Source organism: Neolamprologus multifasciatus, chromosome 17 (genome assembly GCF_963576455.1).
Source record: "Neolamprologus multifasciatus chromosome 17, fNeoMul1.2, whole genome shotgun sequence".
In the NCBI taxonomy this organism is placed as follows: Eukaryota; Metazoa; Chordata; class Actinopteri; order Cichliformes; family Cichlidae; genus Neolamprologus; species Neolamprologus multifasciatus.
The window spans coordinates 7,552,217-7,571,792 of record NC_140455.1 but is presented as its reverse complement, the minus strand read 5'-3'; the positions used below and the strand labels follow the sequence as shown (position 1 = coordinate 7,571,792).

The 19,576-nt window shown below is 39.4% G+C and overlaps 1 protein-coding gene across 2 annotated transcripts in view; it reads left to right on the top strand.

Moving 5' to 3' along the window:
* LOC146498867 (ephrin type-B receptor 1-like) overlaps positions 1 to 19,576 on the top strand; it is a 131,558-nt gene that overhangs the window by 31,690 nt on the left and 80,292 nt on the right. For both annotated transcript variants that reach the window (XR_014870211.1, XM_085138026.1), the window contains exons 2-5: positions 8,375 to 8,439; positions 9,025 to 9,315; positions 10,307 to 10,525; positions 10,633 to 10,813. Coding sequence is in view for 1 of the 2 variants with exons in the window: in XM_085138026.1 (XP_084994152.1) it covers positions 8,375 to 8,439; positions 9,025 to 9,315; positions 10,307 to 10,525; positions 10,633 to 10,813 (756 nt within the window). In the remaining variant the exon portion in view is untranslated. The remainder of the gene's footprint in view (positions 1 to 8,374; positions 8,440 to 9,024; positions 9,316 to 10,306; positions 10,526 to 10,632; positions 10,814 to 19,576) is intronic.

Sequence of the window (19,576 nt, the reverse complement as noted above, 5' to 3'; positions counted from 1 at the left end):
CTGTGACACTGTGTCGTTTCACTTGAACGCCTGATCGGTCCATCTCTCCAGGCGGTATGACGTCTTCCTCCCCAGGAGGGCTTTTAGCGAGCGTTTGTCGTGTGTGTGCGTGTGCGCGTCGGCGTGTTATTTTGCTGTGCTTCCTTAACCATGAGTATGACACACCCAGCGGTATCTTCTGGCTTTCTTTGAGATGCACATAGGAACACACTTGTGTGTCTTCGTGAGGACTCTTAGAACCTGGTATCACTGTGTTTTTCACTGGAGCTGTTTTTGTGACATAATAGCCCCCTGGTTGATTAAAAAAAAAAAAAAAGCATTAGTGTTTTAAAAAAAAACAAAAAACATTCCTGTTAAACCTTCCAGTACTCTTCCTGGTCTTCATTAATACTTCAATTTAGATTCTAAAGTTTCTTTGTTTTATTACTTTCAGTTTTATCATTTTTATTGGTCTGATGTTAATATTTATTTTTATTTCATAGGTTACACCTTGTGGATGTAGACAGACAAGTATCCTTTTGACTGACCTATTCTATTTCTAGTATAGATTTAACTTATGGGTTTGCCTTAAAAGAACAGATTTATTTATTTTTTGTCTAAACCAGCAGTCCCCAACCCTTTTTTGCGCCACGGAGCGGTTAATGTCTGATAATATTTTCACAGACCGGCCTTTAAGGTGTCACGGACAAATACAACAAAATAAAACAAGTACCAGTACCAAAAAAAGAAGATTTATTCCTAACACATGGGAAAAAACTGAGTTAACGATAAAAATGATAAAAACTGATAAAAACCCTGAATCCTCAACTCGCGCGACCCAGTACCAAACGACTCATGGACTGGTACTGATCCATGGCCCAGAAGTTGGGGACCACTGATCTAAACCAAAGAACAACTGAAAAAAAAAAACTCTACTAAGTCCAAAATATAAATCTACAAGAATAATTCTACATTTATTATTCAGCACAGAATAAAAACCTGTTGTATGGCTAAAATCCTGTCTTTGACCCATTGATGGTACAGAATAATATACAAATGAAGCCAACATAGATGCACATTATGTCTGACTACTTTTTAATGACCACCGGGGGCAATGCCTGTAGTTTGCATCAGACAAAACACTTTTGTTGATGAGTTTTGTCAAACATTTGGGTCGTTCTGCGTTTCAGAAAGGAGGATTATTCAGGGTATGCTCATAAGCTAACAACTTGTGACAGTAAGTTGTTAGTTTCACAGAAAGCGCTGCACTTCACTAAGATGGTACTCTTGAGGTTTCATAACTGGACTTCACATATGGGCGACGTCATTGTAGCTACCTCCATCTTTTATACCAGCGGTCCCCAACCTTTTTTGCGCCACGGACCGGTTTATGCCCGACAATATTTTCACGGACCGGCCTTTAAGGTGTCACGGATAAATACAACAAAATAAAACTAGTACCGGTACCGAAAAAAAGAAAATTTAATCATAACACACGTGAAAAGACCAAGGAAAACCGAGTAAACAATAAAAACGATAACAAAATAACACTGAAAACCGAAAAAAACACCCCTGAAAACTATACATTTCATCCTGAGCCTCAACTCTCGCGGCCTGGTACCAAACGACTCACGGACCGGTACCGGTCCGAGGCCCGGGGGTTGGGGACCGCTGTTTTATACCATCTGAGTCATTCATCCAGTACGACCACAACAGTCTTTAAGGAGATTTCCAAGTCCACGAAATCAGAACAACGTGATTGGGCAGCTGTGCTGATGGTGTGTGAGCCCCCAAATGGCGCTCAAAGGTGTGGTTAGTTTCATGTGCGATTTACAGAAGTTGCCTGGTGCAGTTGATACATTTCAAAATCAAGCGCAAAAAAACATCCTCTTTTTTGGTATTAAATATCAGCACAGTTGATATTAAATTGTGTGACGCGAATGTTAGTAAATCAGTTTGTGCACTTGATTTAAATAGTCCCCTCCCTATTTTGGGCTTTGAGAAAGGAGCTCCCAGAAATACATATGTAACTGGGGCAGCTGCCTAAATTTCAAGCATCTCCACCTTTTACATGCAGTCTTGTAAATCTAGACTCTAGAGAGGTAAACACAATGATACAACCCCCCTGGCCCCTTACCAAAACAATTACCAACTCTCAAAACTGCCCTTTGAAGTTGAGACATGTGTGCCATCAGTGCTATAGGGAGGTGCCACGTGTCCTCACTAACAGCACATATATGTGCGCACACTGCCATGTGAATCGGGACTAACTGCAGTCTTTGGGCAGTAGGACACACTATGCCAATTAGCAGAAGATGAACTAACCACACTTCCCATTTGACCACTGGTACGCACACATAAAGAAAGAGAGGGAAAGAAAAGGTTGCAAAACAGGGAAATTACTTCTAATCCGGGGGCCTGTGATGAAAATACTTTTAACTTCTCCCTCGTGGGCCACAACAAGGATTTAACAACCTCTTTGACTGCTACTATATCGCACAGATTTACCTGCTGTTTCCTCTGCTGTAAAATGGCTTTTGCTTTCGTTCAGCGGTGTACGGGGCTGGTTGAAGAGCTGCACCACTGCGGGGGAGGAAGGCACACTGCGATCACAACCTCCAATATGTCAAAAGTAATTAGGCTGTTCGGCGAGTATACCCTATTATGTGCAGAGAGGTGTGTGCTGTTAATTAGACTGATGAGGAGATTCTCTAATAAGCCCAGCATAGACCATCAAACACATGTCTCGTTTTGTTCTGATTAGACTTCTTTTCTCATTGAAACTGGGGATTTGCAAAGCATGTTTGCTAATGCACTGCAGTTTATTAAGTGGTTTTGTGCAAATATATGAATGATTAGTGAAGTATTGATCGGTCTGTTGAAAGAAGTTGAATAGGCAAATATTGCGGTATTTGATAGTTAATAGAGGCCATCGCACCGTAAAAGGCCACATAATTATAGCTTCCTTGCTGTTCCTTGTCAGAGTTAACAGGATGTTAAATATGTTTTGGTTTTTCACCTGTTGACTGACAAAACGAGTCATCATGGGATTTAATTTGAATGTTGCACCAATCTAAAATGATTCGCTCTATATTTACATGCACGCTTATCTGCACTGCTTTGTAATCATTTTGCAGTGAGCAAGACAAAATGGCATAAAATGATGAATCGCGGGGACCCACAGGTGTTTCTGGGTGCAAAAGTACAATCAATTTTTCAATAAATGCATTTGCCAATGAAGTCTGTGGGTAGAATGCTAACATTTCCTCTAAGGTGTGCCACTAAAACCTTCCTTTAAAGCAGGTTGGTGGTAGTGTGGCGCCAATGCAGTGCCACCGTATTCAATTCTTAAAGCAAAGCCTTGAATAAGGTCCCTTGTTGCAAGACTTTGCTGGAAGGTAAGGCTGCATGAGCAGTTCCAACATCTCTTCTGTCATTATTGTGGATTTGTCTCATTGTGTCTTTTTTCTTCTTCTTCTTTTCAGTTTTTTCCCTAAACTTCAAAGTTTCTTGCAGGTAAAAATATGCATGGTAGAAATAAACTGCTGTAGATCACTCTTTGAACATCTTTGTTGACAGCGTGCCACTAAACGCACCGAAGCTACAAATTAGACAGTGACACTTGTCGTCGTTTAAATGAGCTTTGGTCCAAGAATTTGATAGTCGGCTACATTTTTCGCGTGACAAGCGTTTCATTTCCCAAAACGACCTTCCCTCCCAAGGGAGAGAGCTGAAAAAAAGGGGTTCTGCTTTAATTAGGCTAGCTCGCTCGCAAAAAAAAAAAAAAAAAAAAAAGAGTAGAGTAGTGGAGGGATGAAAGATGGAGAGGTAGAATGCAGGAGAGGATGAAGGTGCGGAAAGTGTGAGGAGGAGGAGAGCAGATAATGAGAGGCAGGGTGACAGTATGAAAGAGTGCAAGAGGAAGAGAGCGTGTCAAGAATCAAGGGGGGGTTGTTTGCCTGCGGCCGCCTCATGGTGTGATGTCGCTGAATCTTCTCACCGTGTTTTATTACAAGGGGCTCGGTGTTGGGGTCGGTGTTGTCAGCATGCCAGCTAACTTATGTTGGCTCGTGCGTCTCGGCGTGTCCGCTCGCACCCTGTCAACGTTCATTTTTGCATGCAGTGGCTGAGTTCATGCCACGAGTGACACAGGAGATAAGAAGGAACCCAACTTACCTACATAACGGCGGGGTGGGGCTCGGCGGTTTCTCTTGTTCCACTTCCTCTGAGAGCAACACGGAGCACCTTTAATGATTTGAATAAGTCTACCCCCCAGTTTGCTGCAGTTATGGTCAAGTGTATTTCCAGTAACAAGCATTAGTTACCAGGAAAGTGGACTGGCATAAAAATTTCAGGCATGCTTTCCATTACACTGATTTGCTGCAGACTTTACACGAGGGTCAGTTTGTCATCAGCTTTAAGATCCTTTATTTTAAATACTATTTTTCCTTCGTTCTTTATGTTGCTTTCTATTTACAGTATTGCAGTAACATTATTTGTTGACATGCTAAATATTTAATGAAATATATCTGTCATTCTCCAATTTCACAGCTCGCCAGGCTTTGCATTCGTGCGACAGGGCAATACATAAAACTGATTCTTAGAGCTGCTCACATAGCCATTTTTCACCATTAACACAGTGGGATCTATAGCATGAAGACGTATTATGACCTGTTTAACAGCGAGCGTTGCCATCTGGGCTTTGCTGTCGTGTAGCTTTGCTTACGGCGACTCTCGCGCTGTAATTCTTGGGTTTCCTTTGTTGCGATGTGAGAAGGTACGGTCAGCGTTGTGAAGTGTGTTACTGTGTCGGTGTGTCGCCCAGCGGTGATTTAATCGGCGTGCCAGGAAAAAAACATGGAGGTTAGAGCTGATGGTGTAGTTTCAGTGGGACGCATGAAGTCATTAGTAACATCCAGATCAGCTGAACGCTACTTCCATACATTCGCCTAATGAAGTCGTTTATTTGATTGCTGTTGCCGCTGCTGACTTATTACACCTGTATGCAATTATTCTTTAATATATGCTAACTGCCAATTTGAGGCAGCAACATGTTAAATTGATGCAATCATTTGTTTCTGAAAAGGAATTACAGTTTTTAAAAATGCGCATAAAATCACCAGATATGCATACAACAGTGTGTGTGTGCGTGCGTTTCTTTGCATTTTCTTTTTTTAGCAGGAAATTAAATCATTGGTGAATCAAAGAACATGATTACAGGGATGCAAAAGTCCTATGAAAGTGTGGTATTGTCAGAGAGAAGCAGAAAGACGTCCTGCTTATTGATTTACACCAATGCTCTTAATGATTGCATAGCACACCCACAAAAGTGAAATAAATAGCTTCCATGGCTTCCTGGATATCTTCTAATGCTGTTAGTGAATTTTTTTTTTTTTTTTACCTCTAATTCAAAAAGAGCTCTTACAAATCTGCCTTTCTAAAAATTATTATTATTACTATTTATTAGATTTTAAGGTTTTCAAATGCAAAATCCTTCGAGGCAAATCTTACCACTTTTCCATCTTGGCAACAGCTCTGGGCTCTTCTGTCAGGCCATTATTTTTTCTGCCAAGCATGTAGTTGCGTCAGAGCAAGAACACAACTGGACATGTTTCCCAGTTTTGCTCTTATAAAGAGGACCAGCAGATCTTTTTAGACTAGTCCTGGGATATGTGTTTGGTGTTACCCAAAGATTTCCCCTCAGGATTCTTTCAATGACAAGTCTTTCTGGTTATATTTTAAAATTTTGTTTTCTTTTATTTTCTTGAATAGTCAGGCCCCATCTTATCTTAAAGACCTTGTAATGTCAAATCTCCCCAGTAGAGCACTTTGGTCTTGGGCTGCTGGATTACTTGCTTTCTAGAGTATTTACAAGTAGAATGGGAGGCAGAGCCTTTGGCTTTCAGGGCCTCTCCTGTTGAACCAGCTTTCAGTTTGGATTCAGGATTAAGATTAGGTTTAAAACATTCCTTTTTAATAAAGCTTATAGTTAGGGCTTGATCTGGTGACCCTGATCCCTCCCTTAGTCATCATGCTGAAATAGGCCTAGGCTGCTTTGGCTTCCCATGATCCACAGACTGTTTCTTCTTCACGTACTTCTTTTTATACTTTCTACCTGTGTACACACCACTCTGTATTTAATCATTAGTTATTATCAGGGTTTTAATAGTTTTGCAATTTTCATTAGTTTTTATTTTTATTTAGTTTTGACTTCAGATTTTCAATTTTATATCAGTTTTAATTAGTTTTTTACCAATTGTTTGCTAGTTTAGTTTAGTTTTTATTTTTTTGAAAATCCTCAGTTTCAGTTGAGTTTTGATTAGTTTCAGTTATAGTTTTAGTTGTGTTTGCAATAATTAAGTGTAACAAAATCCCAGTTACATCATATCAGTCATTCTCTTCTGCTTATCCTTGGGTATGTTGCTATTCCAGCTACCATACCCTGCACCCTGGACAGGTCGCCTGTCTGTCGCAGGGCTAACACGCAGAGACAGACAACTCACATTCCCACCTATGGGTTCTTTAAATAAATAAATAGATAAATAAAGGCAGATGAACAACCATTGATACCAGGCAACTATAAAATGTATATCTTGGCCCCAATGAGACTATTAACTCTTGCAGCACCGGGTGTTTGTAATTGTGGTTCAAGTGAATTGATAAACTTTTTGAAGGTAATTGACTCACAGTTGTGTAGATATCCCCGTCCTGTTGTCTCGGGATGCATCACGCTGCCTTGCCTGGGGTTAGCTTCTGTTTTCTGGGGATGAGGGTTGAGTGTGCTCCCTTACCTTCTCAAGGTAAGCTAGGTTAGCTTCTTGTGTGAGCTTTTCAAGTGCACTTTAAGGTTTGTGGGATTTTTTTCCCTTTAGAAATGTCCCTCATAATTTGTCTGTTTCCACTACAAGACACTTGCTTTATCCAAAACACAGTCATATTCAAAGTAATCCCAAATTGGACTCTGGTGCTTTCTTCCGACTTTTCCTGACATGATTCTGCACGTGGACGGAGCAGCAACACAGACGACTCGACTAACGTACTGCCACCTGCTGGCATAATGAGAGACAGCAAGAAAAAAATCTGGAAACTAAACTTCATTTTCACCCTTGACTATTGTATGACACGCACACATCAATGAAAACTAAACACATTTTTGCTATAAATTCAGTTAATTTTAGTTCGTTTTGTGAACACTCATTCCAGTTTTAGTTAGTTTTCCTTTTTTTGTTTTTATTTTTATTTCCGTTAACGAAAATGTTTTTTCACTTCTAGTTTTCGTTATTTCGTTAGTTTTCGTTAACGATAATAACCTTGGTTATTATTAATCTCTGGTTCTTTCTCATAGTGTGTCTTTAGTCCTGATTCCTCCATCGCATACAGCTAGTTGCAGCAGATGGTTACCCCTCCCTGAGCCTTGTTCTGCTGTAGGTTACTTCCTGTTAAAAGGGGATTTTTCCTTCACCGAGTGCTTGCTCATAGGGTGTCATCTGATTTTGGGGGTTTATTTGTTATTTACTGGTATTGAGACGACGGTTGTTGTGATTTGGTGCTTTACAAATATAAGTGAATTGAGTTGAATATATCTGCTACCTTCATTGTGTCCTTAATTATATTCTACTAACAGTTCTAGTTCTGGTCCATTTGCCTCATTCAGTGGTTAACTCTGAATTTCAATCTATAACTAGAAAATCAAAGAAAACACAAAAGTCTAATTTCCCATTCGGGACTTGGGAATGGTTTCATTTTCAGTGACAGTTATATTATATGTTATCCAGCTGCTACATCAATCAAATCTTTCTTCTGTCATTCGTGACTTAATAAAGCTTCAGACAGCGACTGTCGTTGTAATCATAAATGTGAAATATTAGATATGCTACCTTTTCCATGATAGAATTACATTTCCACATACTGTCAAAGCTAAATAATGCAATATGGGATAAAGTCATTTGTGTACATAATGAACACTGAGTGATGAGGGTGTGTTCTTCCTTGGCACTGCCTAATGTGATTAGGCAGGCTATCTGCTTTGAACATAACTGTTTTCTGTTACGCAGAGGTTCGAATAAAACCTGGATTAACCGGATTACCTTCATCATTATGTCATGTCATTGTGGCTTGTGTTCAAACCAGATTAACATACCCAGGGGTCGTTTGTTTTTTGTTGTTGTTGTTTTTTGCGCCCCTTTATCTCTTTATCACAGGTGCACAGAACAGACAGAGCATTGCAGAAATGGTCAGAAGTAGGGCTTTATGAATATGAATGGCACATATCACAAAGCAGTGCAGAAAGTTGGCATCTGAGCTGACTATTAATTAAATCCATACCTGTCCTTCTGGTGCAGCCTCCTCTTTTCAGCTCTTTCTCTCTCTCTCTCTGTCTCTTTTTGTCTGACAGAGACAGTGATGGATACAAGGACGGCGACAGCTGAGCTTGGCTGGATATCGTTCCCTGCCAACGGAGTAAGAACAATGTGCAAAGGTGTACTCTGTGTGTGTGTGTGTGTGTGTGTGTGTGTGTGTGTGTGCGCCCTTGGGAAAAAACTGTTTGAGTACACTTTACAGTGGTCCATTAATGAGTCTGTCAAATTCCTAATTACAGTAGCAAGGTGACACCAATTAACCACTACTGATGTAAATAGAATGCATTCCAAAAGATCAGTGAGGTGCATCACACGGTCCGCAGCAGCCGAATAGAATAGAATAGAATAGAATAGAATAGAATAGAATAGAATGGGTTTTTCCATCTAAATTGAGCTCCTTGGCTGTTTAAATTCTGGCTTGGCGACTGGCCGGTCACAGTGGTCTGCTGTGTGCGTTTGAGGTGAGTGGCTCTAATTGTGATGAATGGTTTACCCATGTAGCACAGAACAAGGTAGAGGAGAGAAAAAAGAGAGGGAGACAAAATGGGAGGGAGGGATAAAGTTTAATTTGTGTCAGGTTTTGGTAAACCCATTCATCATTTTAGCCTCTCCTCCCCCCCTCTCCCTCTGCTTCCTCCCCTGTCCTACTACTTGGCCCTTCTTCTCACACGCACACATCGCCCAGTGGGAGGAGGTGAGCGGTTACGATGAGAACCTGAACACCATCAGGACGTACCAGGTGTGTAACGTGTTTGAGCCCAGCCAGAACAACTGGCTCCTCACCACTTACATTGACCGGCGCGCGGCGCAACGCATCTACGTGGAGATCCGCTTCACTGTGCGCGACTGCGCCTCCATACCGAGTGTCCTGGGCTCCTGCAAAGAGACGTTCAACCTCTACTACCTAGAGACCGACAGGACTGTTTCAGACGGCATCAAAGGGGTGGAGTACTGGGCCAACGCACCCTTCCTGAAGGTAAACACTTTAGGTAAAAAGAGGGGAAAGGGAGTAAAGATATAGTGTTATTTACAGATTTTTAAAAAGCAATAACAACCCTATCATATCATTGCCTCTTGTATATCTGGAAAGCTTCTCACTGTGGAAGTTTCATTGTGTCCACTTGCACCCATCCAAGTGGAAATTCTCTTGTGTGTCAAAATGGTGACCACTGGACATCATTTTTGTTTTGAGGAAGTGAACAAACTGACAGGGATGTTGCTATGTGCTGTCACACAACGCAAAGACGGCATACCCAACACCTTGGGTCTTGAACGTTGTGGTCTTATCAACTAAAACTGCTGGTTCTTAGCTGGAGACCAAGCTCTCATCACCAGTTCCAATCCTCGACTCGACAAGTTGATGTTTAAGGTCTGTGGTGGTATAACAGAGGGTAAAGTGCAAGCGGTCATTATGGGACTTCCAGGGTATGATCTGAAAATAGCATTTTTGCTGGAAGCTTAAGTGGAAGATGAGAAGAGATTTTGCAACGAGATTAAGTCAGCAATGGTTTTTATTTTTATAAGCAGATTCCAGAAAGTGTTAAATTACACCTTCCTTATATGTCAGTTCAAAAGAATGAAATCCAAACATTGAACCAGTCCAAAATTGATCAGTAAGTAAGTAAAACTGCAACAAAGGCTAAAAGTATTCACAAATCGTTTTGTAGCCGGAAGCCTTAACCTCCACTCGCTATTAGAATTTAACCCGTATTGACTGAATGTGTTTGTGCTTGTTGAGATTCATAAGTCACCTCTCTACTTAAATGTCATGCTCATATGCATTTGCAATTTCACAGAGATGTTTAATTTTGCCTGGCCACTGTGGAGGTTTATCGGGGGGGAAAGATACAATAACAACATTTCATAGCATTTGGGCATTAGCGTGTTTACCTGATAGGTAGCAAATCTAAATCAATAAAGAAAACCTTTGTTGAAAATCATTTTTTCCTTCTTTTTCTCTCTGTCAGGTGGACACAATTGCAGCAGATGAGAGTTTCTCCCAGGTTGATTTTGGGGGCAGGCTGATGAAAGTGAACACAGAAGTGAGAAGTTTTGGACCTCTGTCCAAAGGCAGAGGTTTCCATTTGGCTTTCCAGGACTTAGGCGCTTGCATGTCGCTTCTGGCCGTCAGGGTATTCTACAAGAAATGCCCCAGCATCGTGCAGAACTTTGCTTTCTTCCCAGAGGTATGAAACAGAGCTAATTGAAATCGGTGGTGATTTTTACGAGAGCTTGGCACAGCCATCGGATGGATATTTAAATAGGATTTTTTAATGATTCTTATTTTGTGCAGACGCTGACCGGAGCAGAGTCCACCTCATTAGTCATCGCCAGAGGAAGCTGCATCCCCAACGCCGAGGAAGTAGACGTGCCCATAAAGCTCTACTGTAATGGAGACGGAGAGTGGATGGTACCCATAGGCAGCTGCAGCTGCAAGGCGGGTTATGAACCTGACAATGGCAATGTGTGCCGAGGTAAATCTGTACATTAACGAGGCCGTGCTAGTTCAAACTGAGCTCGTAAAAAATGAAGATGAAATGAGAACATCAGCAAATACTGCACCGCATCAGTGCATATCAGAGGTGCTGCTGTGTGGACCGAACTGATAATCTGTTCTCAGATCTCTGCTGATGACCTTGCTACAGCAAACACTTAAACACGCTGCACATGACTTTCTTGTTGTTTTGTAGCAAAAGCTAACAATCCAGTATGACAGCAAATCAATAACCAACAAACACGCGTCTAATATTGAGCCCCAGCAAACATGCTACTGCGGCAATCAATATCTCATAGCATACGTCGACCCCCAACATGGAAATTATTTAAACAGAGGAAATACTATTTTAATCAAAAACATGTCAACTTTCTTTGTTTATATGTCCCAAATATATGATTTTTTTTTTAATGAATCGAACTGTATATTTGCTGAGTAAATTCTGGAGGACATGCAAGTGCTTTATTAGCTCCAGGAGGGAAAAAAAAGTGTGTCAGTTTTGGCAGAGTTAACTGAATAATTTCATGCGTGTATATATTTTATGCCCAACCCGGCAGCGCATGATGTTCCATATGTTAATGTTTCTAGAGGCAGACTCGGGTGAACGTAGTGCAGAAATAGCTCCTCTTTCCTCCGTGTTCCAAATATCTCTCCCTCCTTTCCATCCTTTTTATATCTGGCCTTGTTCCCCATTTCCTCTCCGAAGTAGTACCCATCATTTCTTCTTCTCCCTGGAGAGTCTCATTCATTTTATGTGTGTGTTTGTGTGTGCATGTGCGTGTATATGTGGTGACTTAGTGAGTGTGTGGTGGGCGTGTGAGCGTGTGATGTATGTACATATGGTGAAATGATAAGTGAGGCCGCTTCAGCCCATGTTAATTAGTTTAGCGTGTTCTAGTCAGATTAGTCGAGCGCAAATTGGTGGTGAACTGTCACGCAGTGTTGGAGAGATAGAAGGGCGTGAGGAAGAATGACGAGAAGGAACAAGTGAAAGGAAAAGAAGAAGCAAAGATAAAGAAAATTAGGGAAAAACCTCTGGAGAGATGAACTGCAAAGTAAGTTTTTTTTTTTTTTTTTTAAAGAGAACAAACCAAGGACATAAAGGTTAAAACTGTGAGATAAAACAGACAGAGAGCCTAAAGACTGAATAGTTTTTCTTCCTGCCTCTGGTGAAATGCATGCAAGTACATGGACTGAAATGTCAGCTTAGCCTTTGTTGTCACTCTCTCTTTTTAACAGAGAAACTTGCAGCTTTTGAAAGGGGTAAACTCGTCCTGATTCAAAGGAGATAGTGAATACGTCTGACAGTGTTACAGCTCTATAGAAAAACCACTGCTAAAGGACTAAATTATCAGGTTTACAAGATGTTGGCTATATATAAAAAAATCCTACGGTGTTTAGCCTTACAATAATATTAGCCTCGCCCTATTGCAGTGTACGCTTGCTATAACCAAAGAATGTTTTCATTAGTTCTAATTACGCCTTTATCTGTGTCTTTTTAGAGTAATCGTGATAATAGAAATTCAACCTTGAGCCCAATACCCAGGAAAATAATAATTTTTCAATTCAATAAAGTAAAAAGACTAAATTATAAGGCTCATTTATTTATTTTTGAATAATAATAATAATAATAATAATAATACTGTATTCAGCTACAACTGTTTCTGTGCTTCTGGTGGCTTGGCTTATTTACAATGCTGATCACTTATTGGTAAGGTAAGCTGTCACTGTTTCTGTCTTGTTGCTTCTAAGAGAGACCTTTCATATTTTTGGACACAGATAATTACGGAAGCCCGTTTCTGCCACAAAAAAAGAAAAAAGTATCCATAACTCGAAATTTTGAGCCATTTTCTCGAAATTTTGACGTATTAACTCGAAATTTTGACTTAAGTCTAAATTTCGAGAAAAGTAGCTCAAAATGTTGACTTACTTTTCTCAAAATATTTAGTTAATAATTCAAAATTTAGAGTTGGCGCTGCCAATCAGTAATCTACGTGAATGACATCATTTCCTAGTTACCCGGAAGCTGAAGCCCTCAGCTACAAATGCTACAGCTAAGCTACCAGTATTACAGCCAGTCATGAATGCACAAATTGCTGATTATTTTCAGTGTAATTCACAAATGATGAAATCCTTGTGTTATTAGCTGAATCACATGATGTTACTATCAGCAAACGTACTCTCGAAAGCGCCAATTTGTTGCGACCCTGTTTTGAGTGCGCATTCCACGCAGATTACTGATTGGCAGAGCTAACTAGAAATTTCAAGTTACTTTTCTCAAAATTTCGAGTTAATAAGTCAAATTTTCAAGAAAATACGTCGAAATTTCGAGTTAATAAGTTTAAATTTTTTTGAAAGTACGTCAAAATTTTGAGTTATACTTTTTTTTTTTTAGTGGCGGAAACGGGCTTCCACAGATAATTGTGTTTTCCTGTTAAATTAAAAGTCTCTAACAATGGTACAGACTTATAGACTGATAAGTTTTGTTGCCCAGCTTCAACATTAAGGTTATCGTGTTAGTAGCAGTTACCTGATACATTAAGACTAACTTATCAGACAGCTAATTTGAATAAGTAATAGTTAAACAGCTCATGTTACCATGTGCACCAGCCAGATTAGTGTTCATGGTAACTGTTTGATATTTGAATGTTGTTTAAGTCTTCATATAGACAAAGCTGTCCATATTTATGATGCATCCGATAAAATTGTTTAGCATCAATTAGCATCCAAGTATCATTTTTTTGCAAACTCTACCTTAAAAAACGAAAACAAAACATTCTGACATTTTCAGAATTTTGACTTTTGAAAGGTTTGGTAAGTATCAGTTCTGGTGACCTCCATATAGCCCTATGACTGTTAAGATAACATAGGCCAGACAAAAAAAGTTTAGAAAACAGGAATGCTCCAAAACACGAGCTCGTAGTGGTTTTAGCTATTTCAAAAAACTTCTGCTGTTTCTATTTTTGAACATGGGCTATCTGTTCCTAAGACACTGCTGTTTTAGTGATTAGAAGTTGCTTCTATAAGTTTGATTATTAACACTTATCAATGTTTGTCGTATATGGATTTCAAATGTAAACTTTTTAAGCCTTCATTGTGAGTAGTGTGACTATACAGTATGTTCTTATAGCAGTTCGTGAAATAGTCAATTCAGTTGGATTCGGTTTTATTTATATAGCACCAAATTACAGCAGCAGTCACCCTATGGCACTTGTAAAGACCCCCGAATAATCGAAATAAGAAAACGCCAACAGCCAAATGATCCCCTTGTGCGCAATCACTTGGAATCATTGGGAAGAAGAAACTCCCTTATGACAGGAAGAAACCTCCGGCAGAACCAGGCTCAGTGAGGTCGTGACCGGTTGGGAGTGAGGAGTCACAACCTTTAGTCTGCTGATTTGTGTTCCTGAACATTAACATGATTTCTTGAGCATGACGTGATCAGTCTGCTCTCATATGTTCTTATTCATGTATACAAAGTGAATACTGTCAACTTGTAAAGCGCAACAAAAAGTCTGCATTTGGAGCTTGAAAATAACACCCAAGTTTGAGACACATCACTTATAAATACACAAGAATATGTTGTTTGGTTAAGTTACTACGGGGTTAGGTTAAGAAAAAGATCAGGGTTTGGTTCAAAATACAACATGTGCCATTTCTTCTAAAGCTTTGTTTTCTTCTTTGCCACAATGATGCCTCCCTGCTTTCTCTTAGCAAAATATAAGCTGCTGTGACAAAATATACTTCCTACCAAAATACATTATTTACAAATTCGTGCTCGCTGACACAAAAAAACGTGGCAGTTTGTGTCCGTGAACACAGGAAAATAAATTGCTTTTTCATAAGCAGTCTATTTGAGCTTTTGTTTTTGTTGACTGAGATGTAATACACAGTATATCACACATCCTCACTAGACAGGGTGACTGGACGTTCCCGGAGTCATTGGTTAGTTGTTGTTCTGAGACAGTCCTCATTCGAAGGACCAAGTCATTTGTAATTCTTATTGTATAATGATGGTTTGAGTACACAAACCAAAGGCAGACTTGAGGGACGTGGCTTAACACTCTCTGTGAAGGCTTTTTGAGCTTAAGCAGTGATTTAGAGTGTCGTGGGACAGAGCATGTCCTGTCTGTCTTCCTCAAGCTGGCATCTTTTTGGTGTGCTTTTCTGCCAATCAGCTGATAACAACTTGGCAGGAAGCTGGACTCACTATTAGAACAGATGGTCATCTTTTTGTGTGTGTTTTTGTGCGTGTGTGTAAGGCCACAGAGACGGTGTTTATTTTGCACCAAATCAGCATATTGTGCAAACCATAAGGCAAAATTGGCTCAGCATCAAAGTACATCAAAGTGCGTGTGTCTCTTTTAAGTCAATATTCAAGAGCCATGCTTGAAATTCACCACACTACAGATGTATGCACTACCAATGAATACACACAAAAATCCCCTGCTGTGAACTTTAACAATGCCCTGAGTTTTTCAAACCCAGGGGCTTTTAAAACACTCGCGCAAGCACACACATACTCATGCAAGTTTTTAATAATTGATCAGTGAGCCTGTTTGCCAGCTTTAGACAATTGCCATCCGCGTGGTCACTGTGTGACTCCACACAGCTGGCAAAGGGCACAGGTGGAAAAAAGAGAGGAGCAATCTCTTGCTCTTTGTCCGCTTTTAACACTTCATCTCTGTGTTGCTCCGACCTTTACTCCTGTCTCTAGAATGTTCTGTTTTCCTATTCCACTTTATTTCAGATTTCTTCCTTATGTAGGAAGAATTTTCTGCACGATTTGAATCCATTTTTTTGCTCTAAATCTCATATCCTAGTAATCACACACATCACATAGTTTATGTAATCAAATGGAAAGTACTTTTTTTACATTTAAATTAAATCATCAAAAATCATTCATATGTGAATATTTCTATATATTTACAACATTTTTTTGGAAACATTTTTTGGAAACCAAATTTCCCAGAGGAACCCACCCGAGGGATTAATAAAGTTTTATCTTATCTTATCTTATCTTAACAAATCTGGGCATGTTTGCCTAAGAATGTAAACATAAATATATCAATATATAAATCAATAACCAATTACTAAAGTCCTAGGATAAAATACTGCTATGTAATATATCAATTAAATGTAAACTGTAGGGACAATATATCATTTCCCATGACTCAAGAACTATAATTTCTCCTGTATTCTAAGGAGTTTGGAAAGAAAGTACCTCTGGACTTCTTTAGGTTTCACGAAGACTTTTAACTCTCAACCAAGAAGCTTCTACAGTTTGCTTTCTTTCCAGTCTCCATAAACGTCCATGACCTGCATGTCTGAGAATCTCCACACAGTTTCTCTAAATGTCTGTGTAGGTTCTAAATCGTTGCCAGTAGAATAGCCTGTCTGCAAACAGCGACTGCAGAGTGTCCAGTGCACTGTTTAGTTCATACAGCAATACATTGTGTATCATTGTTGTTGAAGTTCAGTATGCTACATTGCAGATTTCCTGCAATACTTTGGCCCGAGACTCCTAAATATATATAATATAAACGAGGCAGCTCGACTTGTGTACCTGATTTGTGGCATAATTTGCACAGTACGGTTTCCTGGTCTGTGTCAGACTTTTCATAACCGAATCATGTCCAAGCTAGAGAGATAGCCGTAAGTCCTCAGTTTGTTTCGGCTGGTCATTCAGTTTGGAGCTGCCCGGTTTTGTCTCAACTTCACAGGAAATGTTGATATACTCTATTGCAAACGTTATCCAGTGCGATGGGAAAATAGTGCTGTAAACATTGTATTTTGTCACAGCCCGAAATAAATGATAGTATAATAAGTTTACCATCCGATATATTTCCACATATATGTCCACAAAAGATTTGTATAGCATACTGACCTTTGCCTGTGATACATGCAGCAGCCATCACCAACTTTATCATACTACTTGAAATGTGAGTTGGATGCTGTTGAATACAATAGAAACAACAGAAATGACAGAATAATGGATTGTTGTTTATCCTACTTGAGTCAGTATTTTGTTCTTTTCAGCCTGCACAAAAACACACAAACAGAATTCACTGACATGTGCCGGGTTACCAGTTTAAAATCCTTTGACAGAGAGAGAGACAGGAAAGGATAACTCTACACAGGGGTATCCAGAGATAAGTAATGGAGAGAGGTAGCAAGACTTGTTGCCATGGTGACACGCCCCATGTGTATGAGCAAGGTTTTTGAATAAATGACCTTGACAAGCCAGATGTCTATCTGCTTATTCAACTCAGAACAACACACACACACACACACACACACACACACACACACACACACACACACACACACACACACACACACACACACACATAAAGAGACGCTGACACTCCTGATGAGATGGCTTTAAAGAAAGGTAAATGTCTGGGTGTAAAGAAAACAGACAAACGAGGCAGACATCATTATTAGAAACTGAATGTGGGAGATGTATAATGTTTTTACAGGTGAGAAAGTGAGCAGGATCAGAAGTTCTTTCAGGCTTTCTTTTCTTCATACGAGAACTATGATAGTGTCCCAGAAAAGACTGTCCAATAGTCCGTTCCATTATCTACATTAGTAGAGTCATGCACTTACTATGAAGGCCAGCTTTTCTTTCCAGCTTTGTGTAAGGCAGTATAGGGCAGCTATATGCACTTTGCCATCTGATGCTACAAGGATTAATTACGCTACATTCCTAGAAGTATTTCATTCTTGCTGGGGGTGGTCAACAAACTTCAATGGTCCGCTGACTAAACTGCAGCTTAACCGAGGGAAACGGTGGTAAATAAGGTTACTAATAAAGAACATCCTTTGCATGCCTGTTTTGATTATGGTATGTGATCTGTCAACCATTTAGCTTGTCTTGATTATGGACATAGCTAACGGCTGCTTTGATTATGAGAAATGTTGGTCAAAACCTAAATGTTTTGACCAACATAAAATTAAGAACCTTACCCTTCCTGTTTTAATCAGTTTATACTATCTTAATATGCGATCACATTTTCTTGCTCTACTTAGACATGATAAGGATGCATTATAATAAAAAAAACTATAAAATTCTTTTGTGTAATACCTTGAATAACCCTTACGATCACATATCCCAGATAGCATAACAACATTGACTAAGTAATGTATACTGATTATTGGTTAGTGGCTAGCAAGCAGTACAGATTAAAGTTAAGGAGTACTTTTAGATCCTGCTAAGTGCTTGTTAGCCTCCCTGGTATCGGCCTTAGTATTTTAGTATGTTTGCACTGTTTACTAAAATGTGTTTTTGGAGTTTAACTGGGAATTTTTGGGGTTTCATATTGCTTTATGTAACAGCAATGCTGCTAGCCTCTAAGCTGTTCAGTGCTAGCTAGCTGCTAAGCACTTCTGGGTTTGTTTGGGCAGTTGGTGATAGGGCTGTTCGATATAACGATATATACCGGATGACGATATAAAAACGTCTATCGTTTCATTTTACGCTATCGTTTGTTTTGTGGTGTCGCAAAATAAACTGTTATTAAACTTATTTTTAATATAACCACACTACGGACGGACAAGCGCCTGTTTTTATGCGCTGTGGTTAGCAACAATGACAGTAACAGCATCGCGTGTCCTCTTATTTATGTTCCACATAAACCTTTCACAATAAAGCTCAGGATCCTGTTGAGACTTTTCAAAATAAACTGAATCACGTGAAAGAGCAGATTATTTACGGATGAGAATTAAAAAAGAGCCGCCAGGTGCTAAAAAATAACCTTAGACTCAAACGTTAGAACAGGCTGTAATAAATAATCACAAAGAAAACGGCGGCCTTTACAACTTATGTCTAAAAATGTATCGTTTCATGCATCGGTTAAAACACTCAACTCCACGTACATGACGCCCAGCTGGAAACACTTCCCGCAAGACGAGCTGCCCGAGATTCACAGAATTTACAGAAAATGTTACATTTTGTGATTTATATCGTTATGATAGAATTCTTATATCGGGATATGAGATTTTGGTCATATCGCACAGCCCTAGTTGGTGACATACTTCCTTTTCTCTAAATCTCTGCCATAAAATTTAAATGTTGGAAAGCTGTTGGCAACAATAATAGAAAGATTCAACCAAGTGTCATTTTTCTTTGCTTGTTACAAATAACAAACACATTGGATTTCATATTAATAATGGCATTAAATAGCAGAAATGCTATCTAATGCCTCTGTAAGTTCCAGATGTAAACTGCATCCATCTCTTATATACACTTGGACCAGGTATGGCCTTTATAACATGATATGAAGTATTCCTTCTGTAGTTTCACAACGGTATGTTGCTCATGTAGAAAGTAATTTATAGTAAATTAGGGAGACAAAAACACTTTCCTTTATTGTAAATCATGTTAGAGCAAAAGCAAAACCAAGAAACAATAATATAACACGTCTGTGGCAGCAATTCAGTAGAGCAGTACTGTAGAAGCATTGAAATGAAAGAATAAAAACAGGATCAGTGTGTTTCTCTTCACCTTATACTCCCAATCTACATTTTCCCCCTTTGTTCCACTTTTCCCCCAATGCTTTTTATTTTTGTCTCTTCAGACATTCCTTTTCATTCCTGACCCTTTCACCTACTGACATTTGATGAAGTGAAACCCTAAGGATTTTCACTTGCTTTCTACTTTGTCTCACTTACTTCTGTCACTCGGTTCATTTTATCATTTGGACTTTACTAAATGCCTCCTTGCACACTCCTCTGTCTT